General features: G+C 42.1%; 1 protein-coding gene across 2 annotated transcripts in view; it reads left to right on the top strand.

Moving 5' to 3' along the window:
- LOC112228562 (protein FAM222B) overlaps window positions 1–15,361 on the top strand; it is a 63,124-nt gene extending 47,763 nt beyond the window's left edge. For both annotated transcript variants that reach the window (XM_024393972.2, XM_024393973.2), the window contains exon 3: window positions 10,531–15,361. In XM_024393972.2, the coding sequence (XP_024249740.2) occupies window positions 10,531–12,263 (1,733 nt within the window). In that variant the 3' untranslated portion in view covers window positions 12,264–15,361. The remainder of the gene's footprint in view (window positions 1–10,530) is intronic.
- The last annotated feature ends 9,833 nt before the right edge of the window (window positions 15,362–25,194 follow it).

Here is a 25,194-nt window from a genome sequence, read left to right as displayed (position 1 = left end):
AAATGTGTTGGTTTTAACAGAACCTGATATGGGCCTTCCCAACGGGGCTGCTTCCAGTATATTCTCATCAGGGACTGGATTCACCCCCCCTTCTATGTCTACCTGTTCTGGTCCCTAACTCTGGCCTTCTATTTGTTCTACCTGATTAGCTAAACTGTCATCCATTATTTAAAGAAATAGATCCTAGTACACCAACTCTAGGGATAATATCTTGACCTAATATTTTAGTTACCATAATCGTGTCCACCAAGTATGTTGGGAACGCTTCTACCCATTTGTTATATTTATCTATTATTAAAAAAAAATTAGTTTATTATATCTAAACAATGACAGGTAAGATTAGTAAATTATCCTTGTCAGACATTATCTTGTAGGATCGCCCCTTTCATTTCAATTCTCCCTGGGGCGTTCGTTCATGGCTATCCTCTAACAATTATCTGTCAAGTGTCTTATCTTCTTTGGTTTTAAATGCCTATGTGATTGTCTGTGTAAATGGTAACCTTTCTCTCCTTTCTTTTTTCTTTTTTTGAATTTTACCCCTTTTTCTCCCCAATTTCATGGTATCCAATTGTTTTTAGTAGCTACTATCTTGTCTCATCGCTACAACTCCCGTACGGGCTCGGGAGAGACGAAGGTTGAAAGTCATGCGTCCTCCGATACACAACCCAACCAAGCCGCACTGCTTCTTAACACAGCGCGCATCCAACCCGGAAGCCAGCTGCACCAATGTGTCGGAGGAAACACCGTGCACCTGGCAACCTTGGTTAGCGCGCACTGCGCCCAGCCCGCCACAGGAGTCGCTGGTGCGCGATGAGACAAGGATATCCCTACCGGCCAAGCCCTCCCTAACCCGGACGACGCTAGGCCAATTGTGCGTCGCCTCGCGGCCGGTTACGACAGAGCCTGGGCGCAAACCTAGGGTCTCTGGTGGCACAGCTGGCGCTGCAGTACAGCGCCCTTAACCACTGCGCCACCCGGGAGGCCACTCCTTTCTCTCCTTTCTTATTTCGCAGGCACTAGGCAATGCTACTATTTTGGCCTGTTGTGCAGAATAATTTCTATGCCTTGGTTCAGTGTCTAACACCTTAGTTCCTGAAACCAACTAAGCTTTCATTCCCCTTTTATTTTCACTCAGTAACTGTTATCTAACCATTCTGTGTCCCTTCTATCTTCTCTCCTCATGCTACTCCCCAACCATCAAGGTCTCAGCAGTGCGGGGAGGGCTTCTCCGTCTGCCCTTCCTTCTATCTGTCTGTCGCTCTTTCTCATAACAGTCAGTATCGAATATGGGTTGTTTCCAAATATTTACTAAATGTCTCCCTGTTTGAACTCATGGATTTTAGAAAAATCACCTGTCTATGGTGGCAATCTCTAAGGTTATGTAATAACCTTAATCAAACTATCTCGATGCTCTCAATGATCCTGAATCACCACAGAAGTCATATATCCCACTCCTGTTGGCTTAGATTAGGTTCTAAATACTTAACATAAATCTACCATTAATCCAAGGCTATGCCATTTCTTTCTTCTCATTGGTTGAAATTACAAATATGTCAAAGAACTATAAACTTGTTCATAATTATCCATTACACAAATTACCTTAAAATCAGTATCACAAATGACCTTAAATGTATTATCCAAATGGCCCTCCCATGAGGCTGATCAGACCACAAAGGAAAGCCATGATAGAGGTCAAAAGTCACACCACCCTTTTACAGTCGTGTTTCATACTATATTATACAGATTTTAAGAACAAACATCAAACATTTTCTACATCTTGTATCCCAGATTCCCAGAACATTCCCTTCATCAAAATAATTCACATGTTTAATTAAAACTCAGAAAATAAAACTTCTAATATTCCATATGTGTGTGTGTGTACCCCTTTAAGATATCGTCTCTAGGAAACATGGAATTCTCCTCAAACCCAAAGGCTAAAAGCAAACAAAACATTTCCAGGCCTTTTCAATTTGGTAGGAACATGCCTCTATCTCACTCGCTCCTTTCAAGATTACAGCCCCCAGAAAACATTCCAAAGATAGACAATGAAGTACTCCTTTTCACAGAAAAAAACCCTTGGTCAGCATTCATTATACTACCCCGATTCAGAAACCCAAACGTTTACTACAAACAAAACCTAATAATAATGATAATTCCATTGTACTCCCTCCAATCATTAGTTTTAAGTTTCCTCAATGGTTCATTATACTCAGCATATTTCAACCCTGCAGGCGCTACACAAAACGCTGAAATAAAATATAAAACATGCATTACCTTTGACGAGCTTCTTTTGTTGGCACTCCAATATGTCCCATAAACATCACAATTGGTCCTTTTGTTCGATTGATTCCGTCCATATATATCCAAAATGTCCATTTATAAAGCGCGTTTGATCCAGAAAAAAAACAGCTTACAAAAAACGCACTGTCACTACAAAATATTTCAAAAGTTGCCTATAAACTTTGCCAAAATATTTCAAACTACTTTTGTAATACAACTTTAGGTATTTTAAATGTTAATAATCGATCAAATTGTAGACGGGTCTTTCTGTATTCAATACAGGAATGAAAACAAACCAGCGATACTTTTCACGTCTTGCCCAACTCTCAACAGTGTACCCAGTTCCTAGTTGGCCTACTTCTTCATTGCACAAAGGAATAACCTCAACCAAATTCCAAAGACTGGTGACATCCAGTGGAAGCGGTAGGAACTGAAAACAAAGAAATATTCCTTGGCAATGACAACTCGGGGAACAGAGAGAGGCAAAAAAAAAAAAAATCTGAACAGTTAGTCCTCGGGGTTTTGCCTGCTACATAAGTTCTGTTATACCCACAGACATGATTCAAACAGTTTTAAAAACTTCAGTGTTTTCTATCCAAATCTATGAATAATATGCATATCTTATATTCTTGGCATGAGTAGCAGGAAGTTGAAATTGGGCACGCTATTTATCCAAAGGTGAAAATTCTGCCCCCTAGCCCCAAGAGGTTAATTGAACGTGTGCTACCCTTGGTTACAATACTGTACTTTAAATCTATGAAATTCCCCTACTACTTGACTAGTTTAGCCCAAGCTTGCTTTGCAACATTAAATCCCATTCAGTCTGTCTGCAAACAATCTCTCAAAATGCTTGATAGGAATAGCCTGCTATTAGACACACACGACTGAGATTAATGTGCACTGTCCCTGCAGAATAAAATTAACTCAACCTGCAATCCACTTTGCTGACCTGACATTGTTCCACATAATGGAAACAGATTATAATGTTAGAATACATTAACTTTCTGTTCAATTTCACTGGTGTTACCTAAACAATCAAACCAAGAATAAATAACCAGAAACTATCACACAACTTTTACGATTCAACTATTCAGACCTGAATCTCTTACAGCCAAATATAGCCCAGTGAGCGCGACTAACTCTCCTCTTCTTACCAGTGGACAAAAATATAACCTCTCCACCAACCACGTTCTGCCTTACCGCTATCGTACGATCAAAACCAAACTTTACAACTGTCCCTTCTCTTTCGGCTTCACCCTTATGAAATGCCCAATAATTAAAAGTAACATGTAAGTCGCCAAATTTATAACCTACATCAGTCAATCCATAAGAATAAAAAACACAATTTGATGGGCACAACCTTATCATAATTATCTCTCCGCTATTATTTAGAATTCGTTAGATTTAGGTAACAGTCTCTTATATGATCCAGTAATTTAAATACGACTCCATTCTCAATACGTTATTCCAGCAGATCATTTAGGCAAGACAACATATTACATCGAAATCGCCTCGCTATTATTTAGAGTGAATTAGTCTTTCAATTGAATCTAAACAAGCTATTAAAACGTTCTGTTTATATCTTAAACAAACACTAACAACCGTATCTTTCCAGGCCAAACATATCAATAGTGACGGAGATGCAAATAACCCTATTATTATAATTGTCTGTAGTCGTAAAGTCGGGCACGTACAATGGAGACAATTCCCAAAAAATAGCCCAACTTTATAGGTCCAAGCGTTTTCCCAGCAAGGATTCTCCTTTCTCTCTCGTTGTCTCTCGTTCGCCTACGTTCCCTTTTCTGTCTATCCCTAAACTGTCTCTGTCTGCTGTTCCTTGTTGGGGCCCTACAATCCTCTGCCATGTGGCCTGTTTTATCGCAGTTATAGCACTTTCTGTTCTCTGGTTCTATCCATTTTCTACTCTCCATGCTCCCCCCTTCCTTTTTAAAATCTTTCTTGCTCTTTTCTCCCTCAGCACTCTTCCTCGCCTCGGCTAACCATACATTGCTGTGTCTAGCCCCTCAGCCTGTTGTTCATCTGCCTTGTCTCCACATGCCTTGTGTATCTGTCTTATCATTAGTTCCAACCTTTCTACGTCTAAACGTCCATCACATCCATACTCCTTCCTTCATTTTAAACAGAAATAGCCATTTCTTTTATCATTTAACTGCATATACCGCTCATCTCCGGTTAATTCCGGAACCTCCTTTGAGGATTTACTACCCATGTTTAGTCAAACCTTGTAGTTTCTATGCTTATTCTCACAATCTATGTGTATGTATTTCTATGATCTATGTATGTGCTTTTTAATTTTATACAATTACTATAGTTGCTCTCCTGTCTGACTGTGTGTGGTCTAGTTAATCTCTTTCTCAATTGCTATTGACCTTTTCTAATGTGTATATCTCCTTTCTTGAAACTTTATCTATAGAGGTGTCTTTTGATCAGACATTAGGTCTCACCCGTCTACAACCTATAAGCTATTTTCCAGGGGTCGTAAATCCCTAGTCAGCAGCCTATTTTTCTGTTCCGTGTTATTTTGACGTTAATATCTCGTATCTCACTCCGCTATATTAGGCTTCCCTTCGCCTTTCTGTTAGTTTACTTACTTAGGTACTTAGATAGTCTTGGTGGTAGCCACTGATACCTCGTGTCATTACGGATCTAGTTTACGTTGGTACATGTCATTTCGGATCTAGTTTACGTTGGTACTGCAGATACCTCGTGTTATTTCAGATCTAGTTTACATTGGTATTGTGTCATTTCGTACCTTCTGTTGCCTAGGTGGCTCTACACCCAATTCCTATTTTCCAATTGCCTAGAATACTACCTATATCAGGGTTCTCTACACAAAATTCTAAAAATAGGTCACCAGGTAAGAATGCCCTATGGGAATTATTTTAATCAACACCTGAACTACACAAAAACAATCCAAAATATATTTCTGAATGTAGCCCGAGCGTCAATTCCCCATAATTTGTGAATAAAGATTTTCTGACCTTGTCTCGTAGACTGGAAAAAGCAATGTGGGTTAGATTCCGTCACCGTGTCTGCCGACCTTAGATATATATATACCGGCCTGCTATAGAACCCCAATATCAGGGGACAGGTCTTTAACTTACGGGTCAATGACCCGCCCGTGCACGGTTTTCGGCGTGGTACCTTCGGAGGCCAGGGACTGGTATTGGAATCCGGCTCGAAAGACCAAATTGTTACGAGAATTATGTTCTCAATGTTCATAAAGCCAATTCAATAAAACTACTCAGTCTGCAACCCAGAATTTGTAAGATACTGGTTGAATGAAACAGACGGAGGCCCAGCTATGATAGTCAAAATGTTTATTCACAGGCACGCAAGTTCGTTGTACAAAACCATTCATTTTATACTAGCTCCTTACGCACATACTTTGCACACAAACAGTAGGTATCCTATGCACACACTGTATCAATACCCAGCCGACAAAGATTAGGGACCGTGAGAAGCACTCCCTGTCCTTTCACAAATCTCTGTGGCCTCTAGCCAAGGTCGGCGCCGAATCTTGCTCAGACAGTCTGTGTTTAAGATACTATAGAGACATATTCTACAGATATATTGTTTTACCCTATTTCTGACTAAAACTACACACATCATTTATTATAATTTTACTGACTAAGACTACACACATCATTAATAATAATTTGATGATTCTAATGTATTTCATTGATTCTAATCAATTACATACAATTATATAGTTTCAGGGTGGAATATTCTAATCATTAATTTAAACATATAATGACTAAATAATACACCCAATTGTATACAAGGATAATCCAAACCAATACATGTATGTACATTTGATATTCATCAATGACTGTTATAGGCCTATATCCAATCATAATGCTTCTTGTTAGGATTTTTATTACAATCTTCATTAAAAAAAAGTCTAAACAAAAAAATATTCTCATCCAACATTGTCTCCTCGTAGTTAAAAGAAACGGAGCCTTCTCCTAGGCCTGGAGGCCTATGTTGCCACTGCAGTGTCTACCTCTTCCTCATTAGAATCTCTTTCCCTTCCTGTCCTTTTCCTCTGTGCGTGTGTGTACAAGGGAGAGTCGTTTAAAGTTACGAGCTAGCAGGTTGCCATTAAGAGTCCAGGCCAGGGCAGCATCTTTATTTATCATTGGGGGAGAGAGACTGAGGAGAGATGTTAAATAGATGAGAGCACACACACACACACAATACCTGTGAAATGTTAAGGGTTGTCTGAGCAGAGGAGTGGAGTGGGTCAAGTACATACTGGAACACACAGAAACAGCTTTTTGTCAGACTGAGTCAGAGCTCAAATGCCTGGAAAGTGGAAATGGCCCCCCGGTTCCTCTATAGAACAGATAAGAGAGAAGTACAGCAAATGGATCAGGCAGAAACATTTTACTCTCTCAGTAACTACTTTACCGAAGGGGCTGCATGGGAAGATACTGAGATCTGAAGTAGATGGCGACTACGTTCGCTCTGTCAGCATAACGAGTCTCTTGCTGTTTAAATTAAGTCTCTCTTGTCTTATCATTATGGAACGCTCAGAGAGAGCAGTGTAAAATTGAAAAAAGGGACAAGGAAGTCTTAATTGTCATTGCTGTATGGCTCTGATGTCGGATTCAATATCCTGCTAGTGTGTGAAACATTTTTCATCTAAAACAGCGTGAGCCTTTGGCCTCCCTACTGTTTAAATATTGTTTCGGTGAAAACCGTAGTTTGAATAAGAACCTGTGTGTGTCTTACCGAGTGTTCAGGAGTTTTCCTATCCATCTCTCCAAGGATCTGTTCAGCTGGAGGTCACACAGAGGTGCCCGTAGCCACATGCACAGTGCACACACAGTATTGTACAGTTTAGCTAACTTGATTTGATCTTTCTGTCATTGAATGGAGAGATGACTCATGGAGGTCATTAGTAATCTCTGCAACAAACGTTGCAAAGGTGTGGCTATGCAGGCGTTGTGTCTGTGCTCTGTTTGCTTACCCAGGCATTAAGTCAGAAGAAGGAATTAAGCAGCCAGTGATTGAGTGTTGAGCTCAAACGCCTGGCCCAGACCCCTGCATTAATGAGCAGTTAGTCACCCCCCACCCACACCCGTCAATGCCACCCCGGCCCCTCTCATTGACACCCTTTGTTTCCTGCTCACTAATAGAGGATGAATTAGTCCGTTGGCATGACTTCCTTGTGCCACCGCCGTGCCAATGCCTGTCCTCACAGCTCAGCTCTCTGCCTTGTGCCACTGCTTCCTAGCCCACTCACTCTGCATGCTGCCTGTGAGGCTGAGTAGAGGAGAGGAAGATGGAAAGAGACTTTCAGCTAGATGAAAGACATTAGAAGATGAGTCTGCTAAAAAGGGAACCCGTTAGCATTCCAGTGAAGGACAGGAACTAGCCACCCTCCAATAAACATTACCTTCTTTCTTTTTCTCTTTTTTTTTACCCGTGTATTTAATACAACATTCTTCTATGAGAGAGAATTATTGAATAGAAAAACAAAATATAAGTAGTGCACTATATAGGGAATAGGGTGCAATTTAGGACGCAACCTGTGCATATGTTTAGGTCAGGCTGGCTGGGCCAGGGAGGCTGTGAGGCCCAGGGCTCAGCCTGGAGAGGGGATGCTTGGTGAGGCTGCAGATACAGAGCCTCTCCTCAGTCCAGATCACAATGGCTGGAGGCAGGCCCCTTTCTCTAATATAACATTATTACTGACTTCAATATTTGGGGAAGAATATGGGTGTCATTGAGTGACTGAAACACGCAATCACATTAACACATGCTAAGCACACACACAAGACACACCTGTCAAATACACACCTTATCAGTCTCACACACACACACACTACAGCATCGGCACACACACTGGGGCATTGTTAAATATAGCCAGTGAGGTGCTTAGCAGCTGTAACAAATGACTGTCAGAGTGCTCAGTGGTGTTCTGGAGATCACAAAGATGTTGTGTGATTACTGTCTGCTGTCATGGAGCTGCGCCACTCTCTCTCTCTGTCTCTTTACCACTCTGCCTCCTTCATTTTCAAGGTGTTGACTGTACTTCCATTTTTAGCACACTAACACAATAAATGTAATTCTACATTTCAAAGGAAGAAAACAAAAAGATCCCGTGGGGGATTCGAACCTGCACAGCAAGTTGCAGCAATTGTCAAGAACTCAGTGCTCTACACTGTGAGCTGTTTGTGCAGTCATGTTACAACTTCTGATAGTTATTTTGATTATCAGAAGTTGCCGGTGGACTTATGGTAAGGACACTTTTGTGAAAAAGTGTTGGATCAAGTCCTACTACATCAACGATTTTAATTGGCCTATATGGAATCTGTTACCAGATGTAATTATGTGCTCAGCTGGTCATCCTCAGGCCAACCTGGCACAATTAGCCACTATGCTATAAGAAAAGCTAGTAGCTAGCCATTTTAGACTGAGTTATAAACCTTGGGTCTAAGCAAATGTTTAGACTCAGTTATAAACCTTGGGTCTAAGCAAATGTTTGAGTATGGCCCCATTGTGGCCGGAAGCTACTGACCTCACTGTTACCGTCTGAATGACTGACATCCCTTAACCCCAACTATGGCACTTCAGAATTTTTTTTGTGATTTATTTAACCTTTATTTAACCAGGTTGGCAAGTTGAGAACAAGTTCTCATTTACAATTGCGACCTGGCCAAGATAAAGCAAAGCGGTTCGACACATGCAACGACACAGAGTTACACATGGAGTAAAACAAACATACAGTCAATAATACAGTATAAACAAGTGTATATAGGATGTGAGCAAATGAGGTGAGATAAGGGAGGTAAAGGCAAAAAAAAGGCCATGGTGGCAAAGTAAATACAATATAGCAAGCAAAATACTGGAATGGTAGATTTGCAGTGGAAGAATGTGCAAAGTAGAAATAAAAATAATGGGGTGCAAAGGAGCAAAATAAATAAATAAATAAATAAAATAAATACAGTAGGGAAAGAGGTAGTTGTTTGGGCTAAATTATAGGTGGGCTATGTACAGGTGCAGTAATCTGTGAGCTGCTCTGACAGTTGGTGCTTAAAGCTAGTGAGGGAGATAAGTGTTTCCAGTTTCAGAGAGTGTTGTAGTTCGTTCCAGTCATTGGCAGCAGAGAACTGGAAGGAGAGGCGGCCAAAGAAAGAATTGGTTTTGGGGGTGACCAGAGAGATATACCTGCTGGAGCGTGTGCTACAGGTGGGTGCTGCTATGGTGACCAGTGAGCTGAGATAAGGGGGGGACTTTACCTAGCAGGGTCTTGTAGATGACATGGAGCCAGTGGGTTTGGCGACGAGTATGAAGCGAGGGCCAGCCAACGAGAGCATACAGGTCGCAATGGTGGGTAGTATATGGGGCTTTGGTGACAAAACGGATTGCACTGTGATAGACTGCATCCAATTTATTGAGTAGGGTATTAGAGGCTATTTTGTAAATGACATCTGCGTCTGCGTAGAGGTGGATCAGAGACTCACCAGCAGCAAGAGCGACATCATTGATGTATACAGAGAAGAGAGTCGGTCCAAGAATTGAACCCTGTGGCACCCCCATAGAGACTGCCAGAGGTCCGGACAGCAGACCCTCCGATTTGACACACTGAACTCTATCAGAGAAGTAGTTGGTGAACCAGGCGAGGCAATCATTTGAGAAACCAAGGCTGTCGAGTCTGCTGATGGGGATGTGGTGATTGACAGAGTCGAAAGCCTTGTCCAGATCAATGAATACGGCTGCACAGTAATGTTTCTTATCGATGGCGGTTAAGATATCGTTTAGGACCTTGAGCGTGGCTGAGGTGCACCCATGACCAGCTCTGAAACCAGATTGCATAGCAGAGAAGGTTTTGTATGTGAAGAATGTGTTGCTTGCAGGGGAATCCAGGCAAGAACTCTCTGTATGCATCCAAAATGGCACCTTATTCCCTTTAGACTGCACTATAAAGGGAATAAAATGCCATTGGGGACTTGGCTCGTGTCCCCGTGAGATATGAGATGAGAACACTGTGCTGTTTTTCATGTTAGAGGAAGAGCTGAGATTTGGAATGTGATAATGTTGTTGAAGTCAGTCAGGTTCTGTTCTACTCAGAAGATTATCACACATCTGCTCTTCTGATGGGAAACCTGTCATTTTGCTTTTTACCTGCGTTAACATGTTTCTCTCTCACTTCCCCTCTTTGCCCCCCCCATCTTCTCCCCTCCACCCCACTCTCTCTGTTTCTGTCTGTCACCCCAGGGGACACTACACGGAGGATGAGATCCGCTCAATATCCAACCCCTGCAGAATTGGATGCTTATGCTAAGAAGGTTGCCAACAACCCCCTGACCATTAAGATCTTCCCCAACAGCGTCAAGGTCCCCCAGAGAAACCACGTGCGCCGCACAGTCAACGGGCTGGATACCTCTTGCCAGCGCTACAGCCCCTACCCCCCCTCTCAGGCCAGCGCCAAGGCCGGCCTCCTTGCCATCATCAAGATGCCAGTCATCAAGGGCATCCTCAAAGACTTTGATGGCAGCCGGGTACGCCTGCAACCCTCCGAGGTCATCATGAACCCCCCTGGCCCCGGAGGGCCATACTCAGCAGCAGCCGCCTCGGCCAGCACTTTAAACCTACACCACCCCCCTTCCCAAGGCCAGGGCATGCCCCGGCAGAGCCTGAACCCTCACCCTGGGAGCCAGACTCACCCTCAGACTCTACAACAGACTCACCCCCAGCAGCAGGGTCAGTGCCAGGTCCTCAGACACCCACCCTCCATGCCCCAGCAGCACCCAGAGCAGAGTCTGCCCAGGGCCCAGACTCTGTCCCACCCCCCAGCCATGGGCCACCCCCAGCCTCCCTCTGGCCCCACTCTCCTGCTCCAACAGCAGCAGCAACAGATCCTTCAGCAGCAGGGGCAACCTCCTCCCGGCCTTCAGGGGGGCCGAAAGCTGCCAGACGCCGATGCGCCGCCTAACGTGACCGTCTCTACCTCAACAATTCCTCTGTCCATGGCCGCCGGCCTGAACCAGGGCCGCCAGCCAGACCTGAGCAGCATCGTGCACCAGATCAACCAGTTCTGCCAAGCCCGGGCCCAGGGGGCTGGGGCCACCTCAATGTGCGAGGGCCAGATCGCGAACCCCAGCCCCATCAGCCGCAACCTCCTCATCAACGCCAGCTCCAGGTTGTCCATGCACAGCCACCCACACCCCAACGTCTGTCCCCCCGGGCTGCCCCCACACCCCAACTGCATCATGTGTCCTGCGAACAAGGCTGCTGCCCCCTCTCACCCCCAAAACAACATGGCTGCTTCTAACATGATGCCTGTTTACCACAATGATATCAAACAGCAGCAGCAACAACAGCATCAACAACAGCATCAACAACATAATCACCAACAGCAGATGCGCTGGAACCAGCAGCAGTTGGCTCATCTACAGCACATGCAGCAGGATGGCGGGGGCCACCCCTGCAAGCACCCCTCTCACATGGGCTACCCCCCAGAGCTGTGTGTGGGCCAGCCATACAGCCTGAAGCCCCCTATAGAGAAGCCCACCCCCTCTCCCCCCAACAACAACAATGGCATGCCTGGGGGTCCGCTGGCCCACTACACCAGTGGTGGCCACTATTTCCAACAACACGCTGTGTGGAACAGCAGTATCCTGCCAACGCCCAACAGCGACAGCTCCGGGTCTCAGGACCTGTCCATGCCATTCCATGGTGGGCCCCCAGGGGGCTCCACCACCCTAGACTGCGGTGGGCCCCCTGGGGGAGGCCATTACAGGCCCGGGGCGAGCTCCTCCTCCTCCGGCCAGACTAGTCTGGTGCAAACGGCAGATTACTTGGGCGGGGACTTCCAGACGCCCTGCTTCCGAGATCACAATCTGGGGCTGATGGGAAAGATGCACAGGCCTCCCATGAACAGGGTGGGGCCCGAGGTTGGCCCCGGGGACGGCAGAACCGCTCACATCCAGCACCCAGGGTACAGATAAGATAAGCTACGGCCGGTCTTGTCTACACAGCAGTTATCGAAAACCTTCTTTTAGTCTTAAAGGAAAAATATGAAATAGAATTAAATTAATAAATTAAGTAAAAATTTCCGCTAACATTAAAAAGAGGACAAATTAATATATAATAAAGAGCAGTGTTGGTTTTTCTTTTTCTTGGAGTCTATCTTGCAAGTGATCAGTTGATTTTGTAAATGAGTGCTTTCACTAGGCACCCTCTAGAGAGCGTTTCTTATGTGATTGTCATCATTCCCTACCTTTTTTCCATCCTACCTGTCTATCAGTGTGCCTGGATATAAGGATACAGAGTTATTTTTACTTCAGATCTGTCCTTCCTTCAATTTCTGCAGAGGATGGATGAAAACTCATTGACGCTTCATGGAGGAAAGAAAAAACATTAATTTGTTTGTTTTTACTGAGTCGTGTGGGGATTTCTCCTCTGCGATTAGTTTTTTTGGACAAGTGGCTAATGTTCCCTTTTTGCGTTTACTTCTGAAACTCGTAGTGACATCAAGATTAAAAACCTCTTGAAATCACCTTGCAGACGAGATAATGAATGGTTCAGTGTGAAACTGAAACTACCAGTCACTGGACACTACAAAGGACAGACTGAGACACATGTACAAAGAGGCTTTTTCTTTCTTTAGAAATGTATTTATTTGTGAAATAGGACTGTTTTCTGAATCAGGTCACTGGTCAAGGTTGATTCCTCGCTATCATCAAAGTATCTAATCTAATCAGGTTGATGTTTGTACAGAGCATAGATATATATACTGTATAGACAGTGTAGACATCTAGATCCAGCAGGGAGCAACATACGTGGGGACTGACTGGGGGAGCTGACCAACGCGCTCTTGCTCAAAATGCTGCAATGAATTCAGGTGTCTGTTACAAACCATTTGTCACCAATGCCAATTGAGATTGGCAACATGATTGTGGATTAATATATTTTTATTTTAATGGAGTGAAAAAAATAATTAATTCTGTCTGAAGCCTTAAATGGCCAAAGTCACATAATTGACAAGGAAAACTTATTTTAAAAGATGTAATTTTATGTTTCCTATCATTTTTCGTGAACCCGAAAACAACTACTTGAATTGTTGAAATGCGATGTTCTGTTTGGCAGTTGTTTAGTGAAGGCAGTGAGCTAGTTAGCAGGACTAAACCTATCTACTGGAGTGAAATAAATAGAATTGTTACTAATATAATGTTATTTTAGAAACTAACTATGAACCAAATTAGAGTTTTGTTTTTAATCACTAAAGCTAACTTAGTTGCTACTGATTCTGGTATGAAGTCTGCTGAAAATACCAAATTGATCACTTGCAAGATCACTTGGAGGTTAAAGGAAATTGACTAACTTAAGTGAAACAGCAAATGCGTTGTTTATTTTATTTTACACTGGCTTACCTACTATACTACTGTAACTTTTTAAAGTGTAATGATTGTGTGAGAATGATGCCTGCTGATGCAGGTTGAGTATAGACGTGTGTGCATGTGCGTTTTGTATGTATGCAGATGTGAGTGTGTGTCTGTACGTGAGAGTGGTGGACACATTGACCTCCACTTTCTGTTCGCCTCCTTCCCTAACAGCCCTTAAAAAGCCTTAAGTATTTAGTCCTTGGACTTTCCTTTGAAAACATGCATGGTTATAACGAAAACCCAAAATGATGATTATGAGAATGACGATTGCAAGGATACATACAGAGGACCCACAATTTCTGTTTGTTAATTTGCCTTTTATTTTTATGGGAGTTTTTGTTGAATAGGAAAGGCAATTCCTTAAAGATTCTTCTTAATTACGAAAACAAGAAATTGAGTTATATTTTGTAATTATATTTTAATCCTACAGTGCCTTGCAAAAGTGTTCATTCTCCTTGGATTTCATCAAATTTGATTGTGTTACAAAGTGGGATTAAAATGGATTCAATTGTTCATTTTTTTCAACAATCTATGCAAAATACTCTGTCAAAGTTTAAGATTAATAGAAAATTAAATGACTAAATTATAGTCGTTGCATAAGTATTAATCTCCCTGAGTCAATACATGTTAGAAACACCTTCGCCGCGATTACAGCTGTGAGTCTTCTTGGGTAGGTCTCTGAGGTTTACACCTATATTGTGCAATATTATAAACTGGTGGTTAGAGCCCTGAATGATGATTGTCTGAAAGCTGCGGTATATCACACTGTATACCGCGGGTATGACCCAAAACATTTTTTTACTGCTCTAATTACACTGGTAACCAGTTTATAATGGCAATAAGGCACCTTGGGGTTTTGTGGTATATTGCCAATATACCACGGCTAAGGGCTGTATCCAGGTGCTCCGCGTTGTGTCGTTGTTGAGAACAGCCTTTAGCCGTGGTATATTGGCTATATACCAAACCCCCTCGGGCCTTATTGCTTAATTAGCCCATTATTCTTTTCATAATTCTTCAATCTCTGTCAAGATGTTGGAGATCATGGCTAGACAGCAATTTTCAAATCTTTTTCATAGATTTTCAGTCATATTTAAGTCAAAACTGTAACTTGCCCACTCAGGAACATTCTCTGTCGTCTTGGTAAACAGCTCGTGTACATTTGGCCTATTATAAGTTATTGTCCTGCTTAAAGGTGAATTCCTCTCCCAGTATCTGGTGTAAAGCAGACTGAGGTAGGTTTTCTTCCAGGATTTTGCCTGTGCTTAGCTCCATCCCATTTCTTTTCATCCTGGAAAACTCCCCAGTATTCGCTGATGTCAACCATACCCATACCATGATGCAGCCACCACCATGCTTGGAAATAAGGAGGCAGTTACTCAGCGCTGTGCTGTTGGATTTGCCCCAAACATAAGACTTTGCATTTAGGCCAAAGAGTATATTCTTTGGTGGTGTTTTTTTTTCTTCAGCTTTTTTGCTTTGCCTTGGTGCGCACACAAGATGAATGTTTCGCAATATTTCTATTCAGTATATTTGTATTATTTTCACTCTGTCTTTTAAGTCATTGTGGCATCACTACAAAGTCATTGATCCATCGTCAGTTTTCTCCCATCACAGCCATCGAACTGTTTTAAAAATCACTAATGGCCTCATGGTAACATCCCTGAGCAGTTTCATTCCTGTCCTGCAGTTCAGTTTAAAGGTTCACTGTATCTTTGATGTGTCTGGGTGATCCATAATCCATAATTATTAACTTTACCATGCTTAGCGAGATATACAATGTCTGATTTTGTTATTGTTACCCATCTACCAATTACTGTCCTTGTTTGTGAGGCTATCGAAAAGCTCCCTGCTCTTTTTAGTTGAATCTGTGCTTGAAATTCAATACTTGACTGAGGGACCTTACAAAATATATTCAGAACCCTTGACTTTTTCCACATTTTGTTACGTTACAGCCTTATTCTAAAATTGATTAAAACAAATGTTTTCCACCTCATCAATGTACACACACTACCCCATAATGCCAAAGCAAAAACAGGGTTTTTAGAAATTTTCGTTCATTTATTTGAAATTTAAAAAATGGATATCACATTTACGTAAGTATTCAGACCCTTTACTCAGTACTTTGTTGAAGCACCTTTGTCAGTGATTACAGCATTGAGTCTTCTTGGATATGACACTACAAGCTTGGCACACCTGTATTTGGGGAGTTTCTCCCATTTCTTCTCTGCAGATCCTCTCTGTCAGGTTGGATGAGGAGCATTGCTGCACAGCTATTTTCAGATCTCTTCAGAGATGTTCAAATCCGGGCTCTGACTGGGCCACTGAAAACATCCCCACAGCATGATGCTGCCACCACCATGCCTCACCGTAGGGATGTTACCAAGTTTCTTCCAGGCGTGACGTTTGGCATTCAGGCCAAAGAGTTCAATCTTGGTTTCATCAGACCAGAGAATAGACCAGAGAATCTTGTTTCTAATGGTCTGAGAGGCCTTTTGGCAAACTCCAAGTGGGCTGTCATGTGCCTTTTACTGAGGAACGACTTCAGTCTGGCCACTCTACCATAAAGGCCTGATTGGTGGAGTGCTGCAGAGATGTTTGTCCTTCTGGAAGGTTCTCCCATCTCCACAGAGGAACTCTAGCTCTGTCAGAGTGACCATCGGGTTCTTGGTCACCTCCCTGACCAACGCCCTTCTCCCCCGATTGCTCAGTTTGGCCGGGCGGCCAGCTCTAGGAAGAGTCTTGGTGGTTCCAAATGTCTTCCAATTGAGAATGGTGGAGGCCACTGCGTTCTTGGGGACCTTCAATGCTGCAGACATTTTTTGGTACTCTTCCTCAGATCTGTGCCTCGACACAATCCTGTCTCGGAGCTCTACGGACAATTCCTTCGACCAGATGGCTTGATTTTTGCGCTGTCAACTCTGGGACCTTATATAGGCAGATGTGTGCCTTTCCAATCATTTGAATTTACCACAGGTGGACTAATCAAGTTGTAGAAACATCTCAAGGATAATCAATGGAAACCGGATGCACCTGAGCTCATAGCAAAAGGTCTGAATACTTATGTAAATAAGGTATTTCTGGTTTTTATTTGTAATAAATGTGGAAACATGTTTTCGCGTTGTCATTATGGTGTATTGTGTCTCGATTGCTGGGGAATTGTTTTTATTTAATCCACTTTAGAATAAGGCTGTAACGTAACAAAATATGGAAAAGGTCGAGGGGTCTGAATACTTTCCAAAGGCACTATGTGTATGAGGGAAAGTGGAGGGGTTAGTCATTTAAAAATCATGTCAACCCCTAGTATTTCACACAGTGAGTCCATGTAATGATGTGATTTTTTTTTAAGCCAAATGTTTTATCCTGAACTAATTTAGGCTTGCCTGAGCAAAGGGGCTTCATTTTTCTTCCACTTTGGCACCACAGAGAATTTTGAGTAGATTGTTGGAAGAAAAAACAGGACAAATCCATTTTAATCCCACTCTGTAACACAAAATGTGAAGAAATCCAAGGGGTCTGAATACTTCTGCAAGGCACTGTATGTGTAGTTACTGGGCTGTAACAAACCATTTTTCCCCCCAGTTTCAAAGCTTCAGTTGTGACTTGTTTATTATACTTGATTTTCTTGTTGTTTAAAAAAATGGTTGTCTTTGTTTCCTTTACTGTTGCTGTGAAATCCAGGAAGGCTTGATAAGTCTTTCTTTTACATGTCACTCTGTGGCTGTATGAAAGATAAAAAGGTTGAGAGAGTGAGTTGTGCTACTCTTTTTGTAATATTGTAATAATAAAATAAAGTTCTAATTTATGCTTAGAAATGTGTTTTATGGATGTCCTGTTCTTTTGATGCCCAAATGCCGTTTCTCCTATTTGATGAGTCGTACAGAACTTGCAAATATGAGTATTTGAAATACATATGCTCACAACCTTTTACTCAATGAGAACAGATGGAGGAAATTGGACATTCTTCCACCTTATGTTTGTCTCCAAACCATATACCTGTCTGCTCATTGCCCTACAAATCTGCATGGGTTACCCCCTGAGTGCTTGAATTATTTCTTTAGATCAGACAGTATTGCAAGTTTTTTTTTTTTTCCCATTTGAGTCCCTGAGATTTAATTTCAACAGTACTGTGTGTGAAATAAAACTTTACCTACATCATCATCACACAGTCATTGATTTTTAGGTAGCACCTCATCTCCGCATCAATCAGGAATAGAAACCTAATTGTAACAGTTTCTGCAATTGGACCTAGTTAGGAAGTCAAATCAATCCATGATTAATCGTGCTTCTACACCTGCATTGCTTGCTGTTTGGGGTTTTAGGCTGGGTTTCTGTATAGCACTTTGAGATATCAGCTGATGTAAGAAGGGCGATATAAATCAATTTGATTTGATTCAGGAGGCTATACAGTACATAGGCCTACACTCCTTGTGCCTCACATTGCCGTTTTAACCGCGACCACTGGTATACAAAGCGGTGATTGCACCAATTTCATTCAGTGCTTTGACCGCTTTCCTACTGTATCAAAGCGATCCGGTGTAAAATAGCAACAGGAAGTCACGTAGCCAGAGCAAGCTGTGAAATCGAGAAATCTGCAGGTCACACTGGCTTTGATTTGTCTGGCAGGAGTTCTTTAAAGAGAGCACAGTGGGGGGTACTGACCGACCGCTTTCTGGGTTCAGTTCAGACACTATCGCTCTTGAGAGATTTGAGCAAGGCAGGGGTTAAATCATCAATAGCAACAGGGATATTATTCTGTGACCTATCACTGAACTTTGAAAATGCTTATTTATGTAGCGTTTTCATTGAGACAGTTCACCGAACTGGCCAGAATGAGTCATTGATTTATCGATAATCATTTACGTATGCTGTTAGAATTGGACAAGATCAAGACAAAGGATGCATGTTAGAACCAGGTATAAACCGGGCTCATATAATCAAGAAAGATGACATTGGCTACTTTATAGTGGTGGACTTGATTTGGAGGCCCCAGGCATAGGCGAGTCTGAGGCTTTTATAGTAAAGACATGTCATTTAACTGTAAAACTGTATTCCCTTTGAATGTGCCATGAACACAACCAGTCTTGATGTTTTTGTCTGATTGTCAAACAAATCACTTTAAAAAGCAGATTATCTTTGCACGTTTATCCAAAATAATAACAGCATCCGAACAGTGCACTGTGCACCTGCCAAATTTTCTTCAATTCTCAAGATCCCTGACAGATCCACGGACGATGCCATTGCACTGCACACTGACCTCACCCATCTGGACAAGAGGAATGCATATTTTTAGCAACTACAGCTTGACCTTCAATACCGTAGTGCCCTTTTAAGCTCACCACAACGCTCACAGCCCTGGGACTGAACTCCCTATGCACTCCACCAATCAGGCCTTTATTGTAGAGTGGCCAGACAAAGCCACTCCTCAGTAAAAGACATAGGACAGACCGCTTGGAGTTTGCCAAAAGGCACCTAAAGGACTCTCAGACCATGAGAAACAACATTCTCTGGTCTGATGAAACAAAGATTGATGTCTTTGGCCAAGTTTCACGTCTGGAGGAAACCTGGCACCATCCCTACGGTAAAGCATGGTGGTAGCAGCATCATGCTGTGGGTATGTTTTTCAGCGGCAGAGACTGGGAGACTAGTCAGGATCGAGGCAAAGATGAACGGAGCAAAGTATAGAGAGATCCTTGATGAAAATCCTTTCCAGAGCGCTCAGGACCTCAGACTGGGGTAAAGGTTCACCTTCCAACAGAACAATGACCATAAGCACACAGCCAAGACAATGCAGGAGTGGCTTCGGGATAGGTCTCTGAATGCCCTTGAGTGGACCAGCCAGAGCCAGGACTTATACCCAATCGAACATCTCTGGAGAGACCTGAAAATAGCTGTGCAGCGACGCTCCCCATCCGACAGAGGTTGAGAGGATCTGCAGATATTAATGGGAGAAACTCCCCAAATACAGGTGTGCCAAGCTTGTAGTGTCATACTCAAGAAGACTTGAGGCTGTCATCGCTGCCAAAAGTGCTTCAGCAAAGTACTGAGTAAAGGGTCTGAATACTATTTTTCAGTTTTTAGACATTTTTAGACATCACCCATCACATACTACTATCATCACCCATCACATACTACTATCATCACCCATCACATACTACTATCATCACCCATCACATACTACTATCATCACCCATCACATACTACTATCATCACGCATCTCATACTACGATCATCACCCATCACATACTACTATCATCACCCATCACATACTACCAGCATCACCCATCTCATACTACTATCATCACCCATCACATACTACGATCATCACCCATCACATACTACGATCATCACCCATCACATACTACTATCATCACCCATCACATACTACTATCATCCTACTATCATCACCCATCTCATACTACTATCATCACCCATCACATACTACTATCATCACCCATCACATACTACAATCATCACCCATCACATACTACTATCATCACCCATCACATACTACTATCATCCCCCATCACATACTACTATCATCACCCATCACATACTACTATCATCACCCATCACATACTACTATCATCACCCATCACATACTAGTATCATCACCCATCACATACTACTATCATCCTACTATCATCACCCATCTCATACTACTATCATCACCCATCACATACTACTATCATCACCCATCACATACTACTATCATCCCCATCACATACTACTATCATCACCCATCACATACTACTATCATCACCCATCACATACTACTATCATCACCCATCACATACTAGTATCATCACCCATCACATACTACTATCATCACCCATCTCATACTACGATCATCACCCATCACATACCACGATCATCACCCATCTCATACTACTATCATCACCCATCACATACTACTATCATCCTACTATCATCACCCATCACATACTACTATCATCACCCATCACATACCACTATCATCACCCATCACATACCACGATCATCACCCATCTCATACTACTATCATCACCCATCACATACTACTATCATCCTACTATCATCACCCATCACATACTACTATCATCACCCATCACATACCACTATCATCACCCATCACATACCACGATCATCACCCATCACATACTACGATCATCACCCATCACATACTACGATCATCACCCATCACATACTACTATCATCACCCATCACATACTACTATCATCACCCATCACATACTACTATCATCACCCATCTCATACTACTATCATCACCCATCACATACTACGATCATCACCCATCACATACTACGATCATCACCCATCACATACTACGATCATCACCCATCACATACTACTATCATTACCCATCACATACTACTATCATCACCCATCACATACTACGATCATCACCCATCACATACTACGATCATCACCCATCTCATACTACTATCATCACCCATCACATACTACTATCATCCTACTATCATCACCCATCTCATACTACTATCATCACCCATCACATACCACTATCATCACCCATCACATACTACGATCATCACCCATCTCATACTACGATCATCACCCATCACATACTACTATCATCACCCATCACATACTACCAGCATCACCCATCTCATACTACTATCATCACCCATCTCATACTACTATCATCACCCATCACATACTACGATCATCACCCATCACATACTACGATCATCACCCATCACATACTACTATCATCACCCATCACATACTACTATCATCCTACTATCATCACCCATCTCATACTACTATCATCACCCATCACATACTACTATCATCACCCATCTCATACTACTATCATCACCCATCACATACTACTATCATCACCCATCACATACTACTATCATCCCCCATCACATACTACTATCATCACCCATCACATACTACTATCATCACCCATCACATACTACTATCATCACCCATCACATACTAGTATCATCACCCATCACATACTACTATCATCCTACTATCATCACCCATCTCATACTACTATCATCACCCATCACATACTACTATCATCACCCATCACATACTACTATCATCCCCCATCACATACTACTATCATCACCCATCACATACTACTATCATCACCCATCACATACTACTATCATCACCCATCACATACTAGTATCATCACCCATCACATACTACTATCATCACCCATCTCATACTACGATCATCACCCATCACATACCACGATCATCACCCATCTCATACTACTATCATCACCCATCACATACTACTATCATCCTACTATCATCACCCATCACATACTACTATCATCACCCATCACATACCACTATCATCACCCATCACATACCACGATCATCACCCATCTCATACTACTATCATCACCCATCACATACTACTATCATCCTACTATCATCACCCATCACATACTACTATCATCACCCATCACATACCACTATCATCACCCATCACATACCACGATCATCACCCATCACATACTACGATCATCACCCATCACATACTACGATCATCACCCATCACATACTACTATCATCACCCATCACATACTACTATCATCACCCATCACATACTACTATCATCACCCATCTCATACTACTATCATCACCCATCACATACTACGATCATCACCCATCACATACTACGATCATCACCCATCACATACTACGATCATCACCCATCACATACTACTATCATTACCCATCACATACTACTATCATCACCCATCACATACTACGATCATCACCCATCACATACTACGATCATCACCCATCACATACTACGATCATCACCCATCACATACTACGATCATCACCCATCACATACTACTATCATCACCCATCACATACTACTATCATCACCCATCACATACTACTATCATCACCCATCACATACTACTATCATCACCCATCACATACTAGTATCATCACCCATCACATACTACTATCATCACCCATCTCATACTACGATCATCACCCATCACATACCACGATCATCACCCATCTCATACTACTATCATCACCCATCACATACTACTATCATCCTACTATCATCACCCATCACATACTACTATCATCACCCATCACATACCACTATCATCACCCATCACATACCACGATCATCACCCATCTCATACTACTATCATCACCCATCACATACTACTATCATCCTACTATCATCACCCATCACATACTACTATCATCACCCATCACATACCACTATCATCACCCATCACATACTACGATCATCACCCATCACATACTACGATCATCACCCATCACATACTACTATCATCACCCATCACATACTACTATCATCACCCATCACATACTACGATCATCACCCATCACATACTACGATCATCACCCATCACATACTACTATCATTACCCATCACATACTACTATCATCACCCATCACATACTACGATCATCACCCATCACATACTACGATCATCACCCATCTCATACTACTATCATCACCCATCACATACTACTATCATCCTACTGTCATCACCCATCTCATACTACTATCATCACCCATCACATACCACTATCATCACCCATCACATACTACGATCATCACCCATCACATACTACGATCATCACCCATCACATACTACTATCATCACCCATCACATACTACGATCGTCACCCATCACATACTACTATCATCACCCATCACATACTACTATCATCACCCATCACATACTACTATCATCACCCATCTCATACTACTATCATCACCCATCACATACTACGATCATCACCCATCACATACTACGATCATCACCCATCACATACTACGATCATCACCCATCACATACTACTATCATTACCCATCACATACTACTATCATCACCCATCACATACTACGATCATCACCCATCACATACTACGATCATCACCCATCACATACTACGATCATCACCCATCACATACTACGATCATCACCCATCACATACTACTATCATCACCCATCACACACTACTATCATCACCCATCTACTACTATCATCACCCATCACATACTACTATCATCACCCATCTCTTTGCAGAACCCACCACATGCACTGTTTTCTTAACCACAAGTGGGTGGATCCATAATGAATTAATGTGGGAATAAATATCACTGAATGACAAAAAATATTGGAATAAAGAAGGCTAATGCAGTTGAAGGCATTCAATTGTTGCTTACTGAAACCCCAAAGTCATCCAATTTTTATAATACATTTGATAGAAGCAATAAACTACCTGTGTGTGGTCAACTATTTCAGCCCCATTTTGCGCTGCTTTGAGACAAGCTTGGTGTATTGATAAATCAATGTCACAGTTTTTTTCCACTGAATCTCTGTTTGGATATTAGGCTGGGAAATGTTCGCTAAATTGAGGCGAGTGGTGCTCATTATCATCTTGTCTATTTGGCTCATTTATTAGCACTGATCAGAGCATTTTGCCAGGATGTTATGTAGATTAACAAAGTAGATTATTCGGTCGCTTAGTAACCTAGCCGAGGCCTACTCCCAACCAAAGGCCTGTGACTTATCTTAATCAATCAATGTGATTTTGTTTCACTAAATCTCCATCTGTATATTTGGTTAATTGTCTGGCTGGACAAAAAAGTGGAGGTGGTTTTGCTCATCTATTTGTTGTCTCATCTATCACTGATCAGAAACATTTACCGTGCAATAATGTAGCCTAAATTCAGTGTAGGCCTATTATTCTGCTCGGTCATGTATAAGCAACCCCAAAAGCCAACGGAGGGGAGGGTGTTGAAATGCTTTTGAAAAGTATGAAGATACATTCAGAGTAAGACCCTATGCCTGCTCCCTAACAAAGCAGAGTGAGGGTAGGAAAGTGATGAAACGTGGATTAAAAAAGCATGGGCTTGCCTTGGGCTCTGTTTCAAAATCTCACTTTTTTATATGATGGGTTCCACATGTTGTTGCCATAATGCAAGTTGTGTAGAAAAAATATTTGTATTTCATAAAATTCTAAGCCTACTGTAAAATATGTGTGTTGACTGTGTGTCTAGTCTTTTTAACAAAATAACTGATTTCATGTGCATGCCGCAGTCATATAGGCTGCATAGATCAATAAAGTCATTAAACTCAATATGCCATTCTATTCTTTTGAAAATACATTGGATTAGTCTTATGTTTCTTAGGACCTGCCTAAACTAATTAATAATAGATTTATTTTTGATGGTGTATATTCTCAATGGATTTATTAAAATAGATGACCACCCTCATCTGCACACCACTACAACCACTCTTCCCTGGCATGTCGTCATGCACACGGGAGGTATAAAAGGAGTATGCAGGCAAGAATATGGTAAAAAATAGGCTTGTTTGTAAAAGGGTCATAAACATTTCTCAATTGTTTTTACAGGCAAAATACCTTAAATCCTATGTCAAAGCAGTATATGATTAATTTTCTCCCATTTGGAAACGACAGGCTGTCTTAGGTTAGTT

The sequence above is a fragment of the Oncorhynchus tshawytscha genome, linkage group LG30, assembly GCF_018296145.1.
Source record: "Oncorhynchus tshawytscha isolate Ot180627B linkage group LG30, Otsh_v2.0, whole genome shotgun sequence".
NCBI lineage: Eukaryota > Metazoa > Chordata > Actinopteri > Salmoniformes > Salmonidae > Oncorhynchus > Oncorhynchus tshawytscha.
This window is presented reverse-complemented; position numbering and strand designations above follow the sequence as displayed.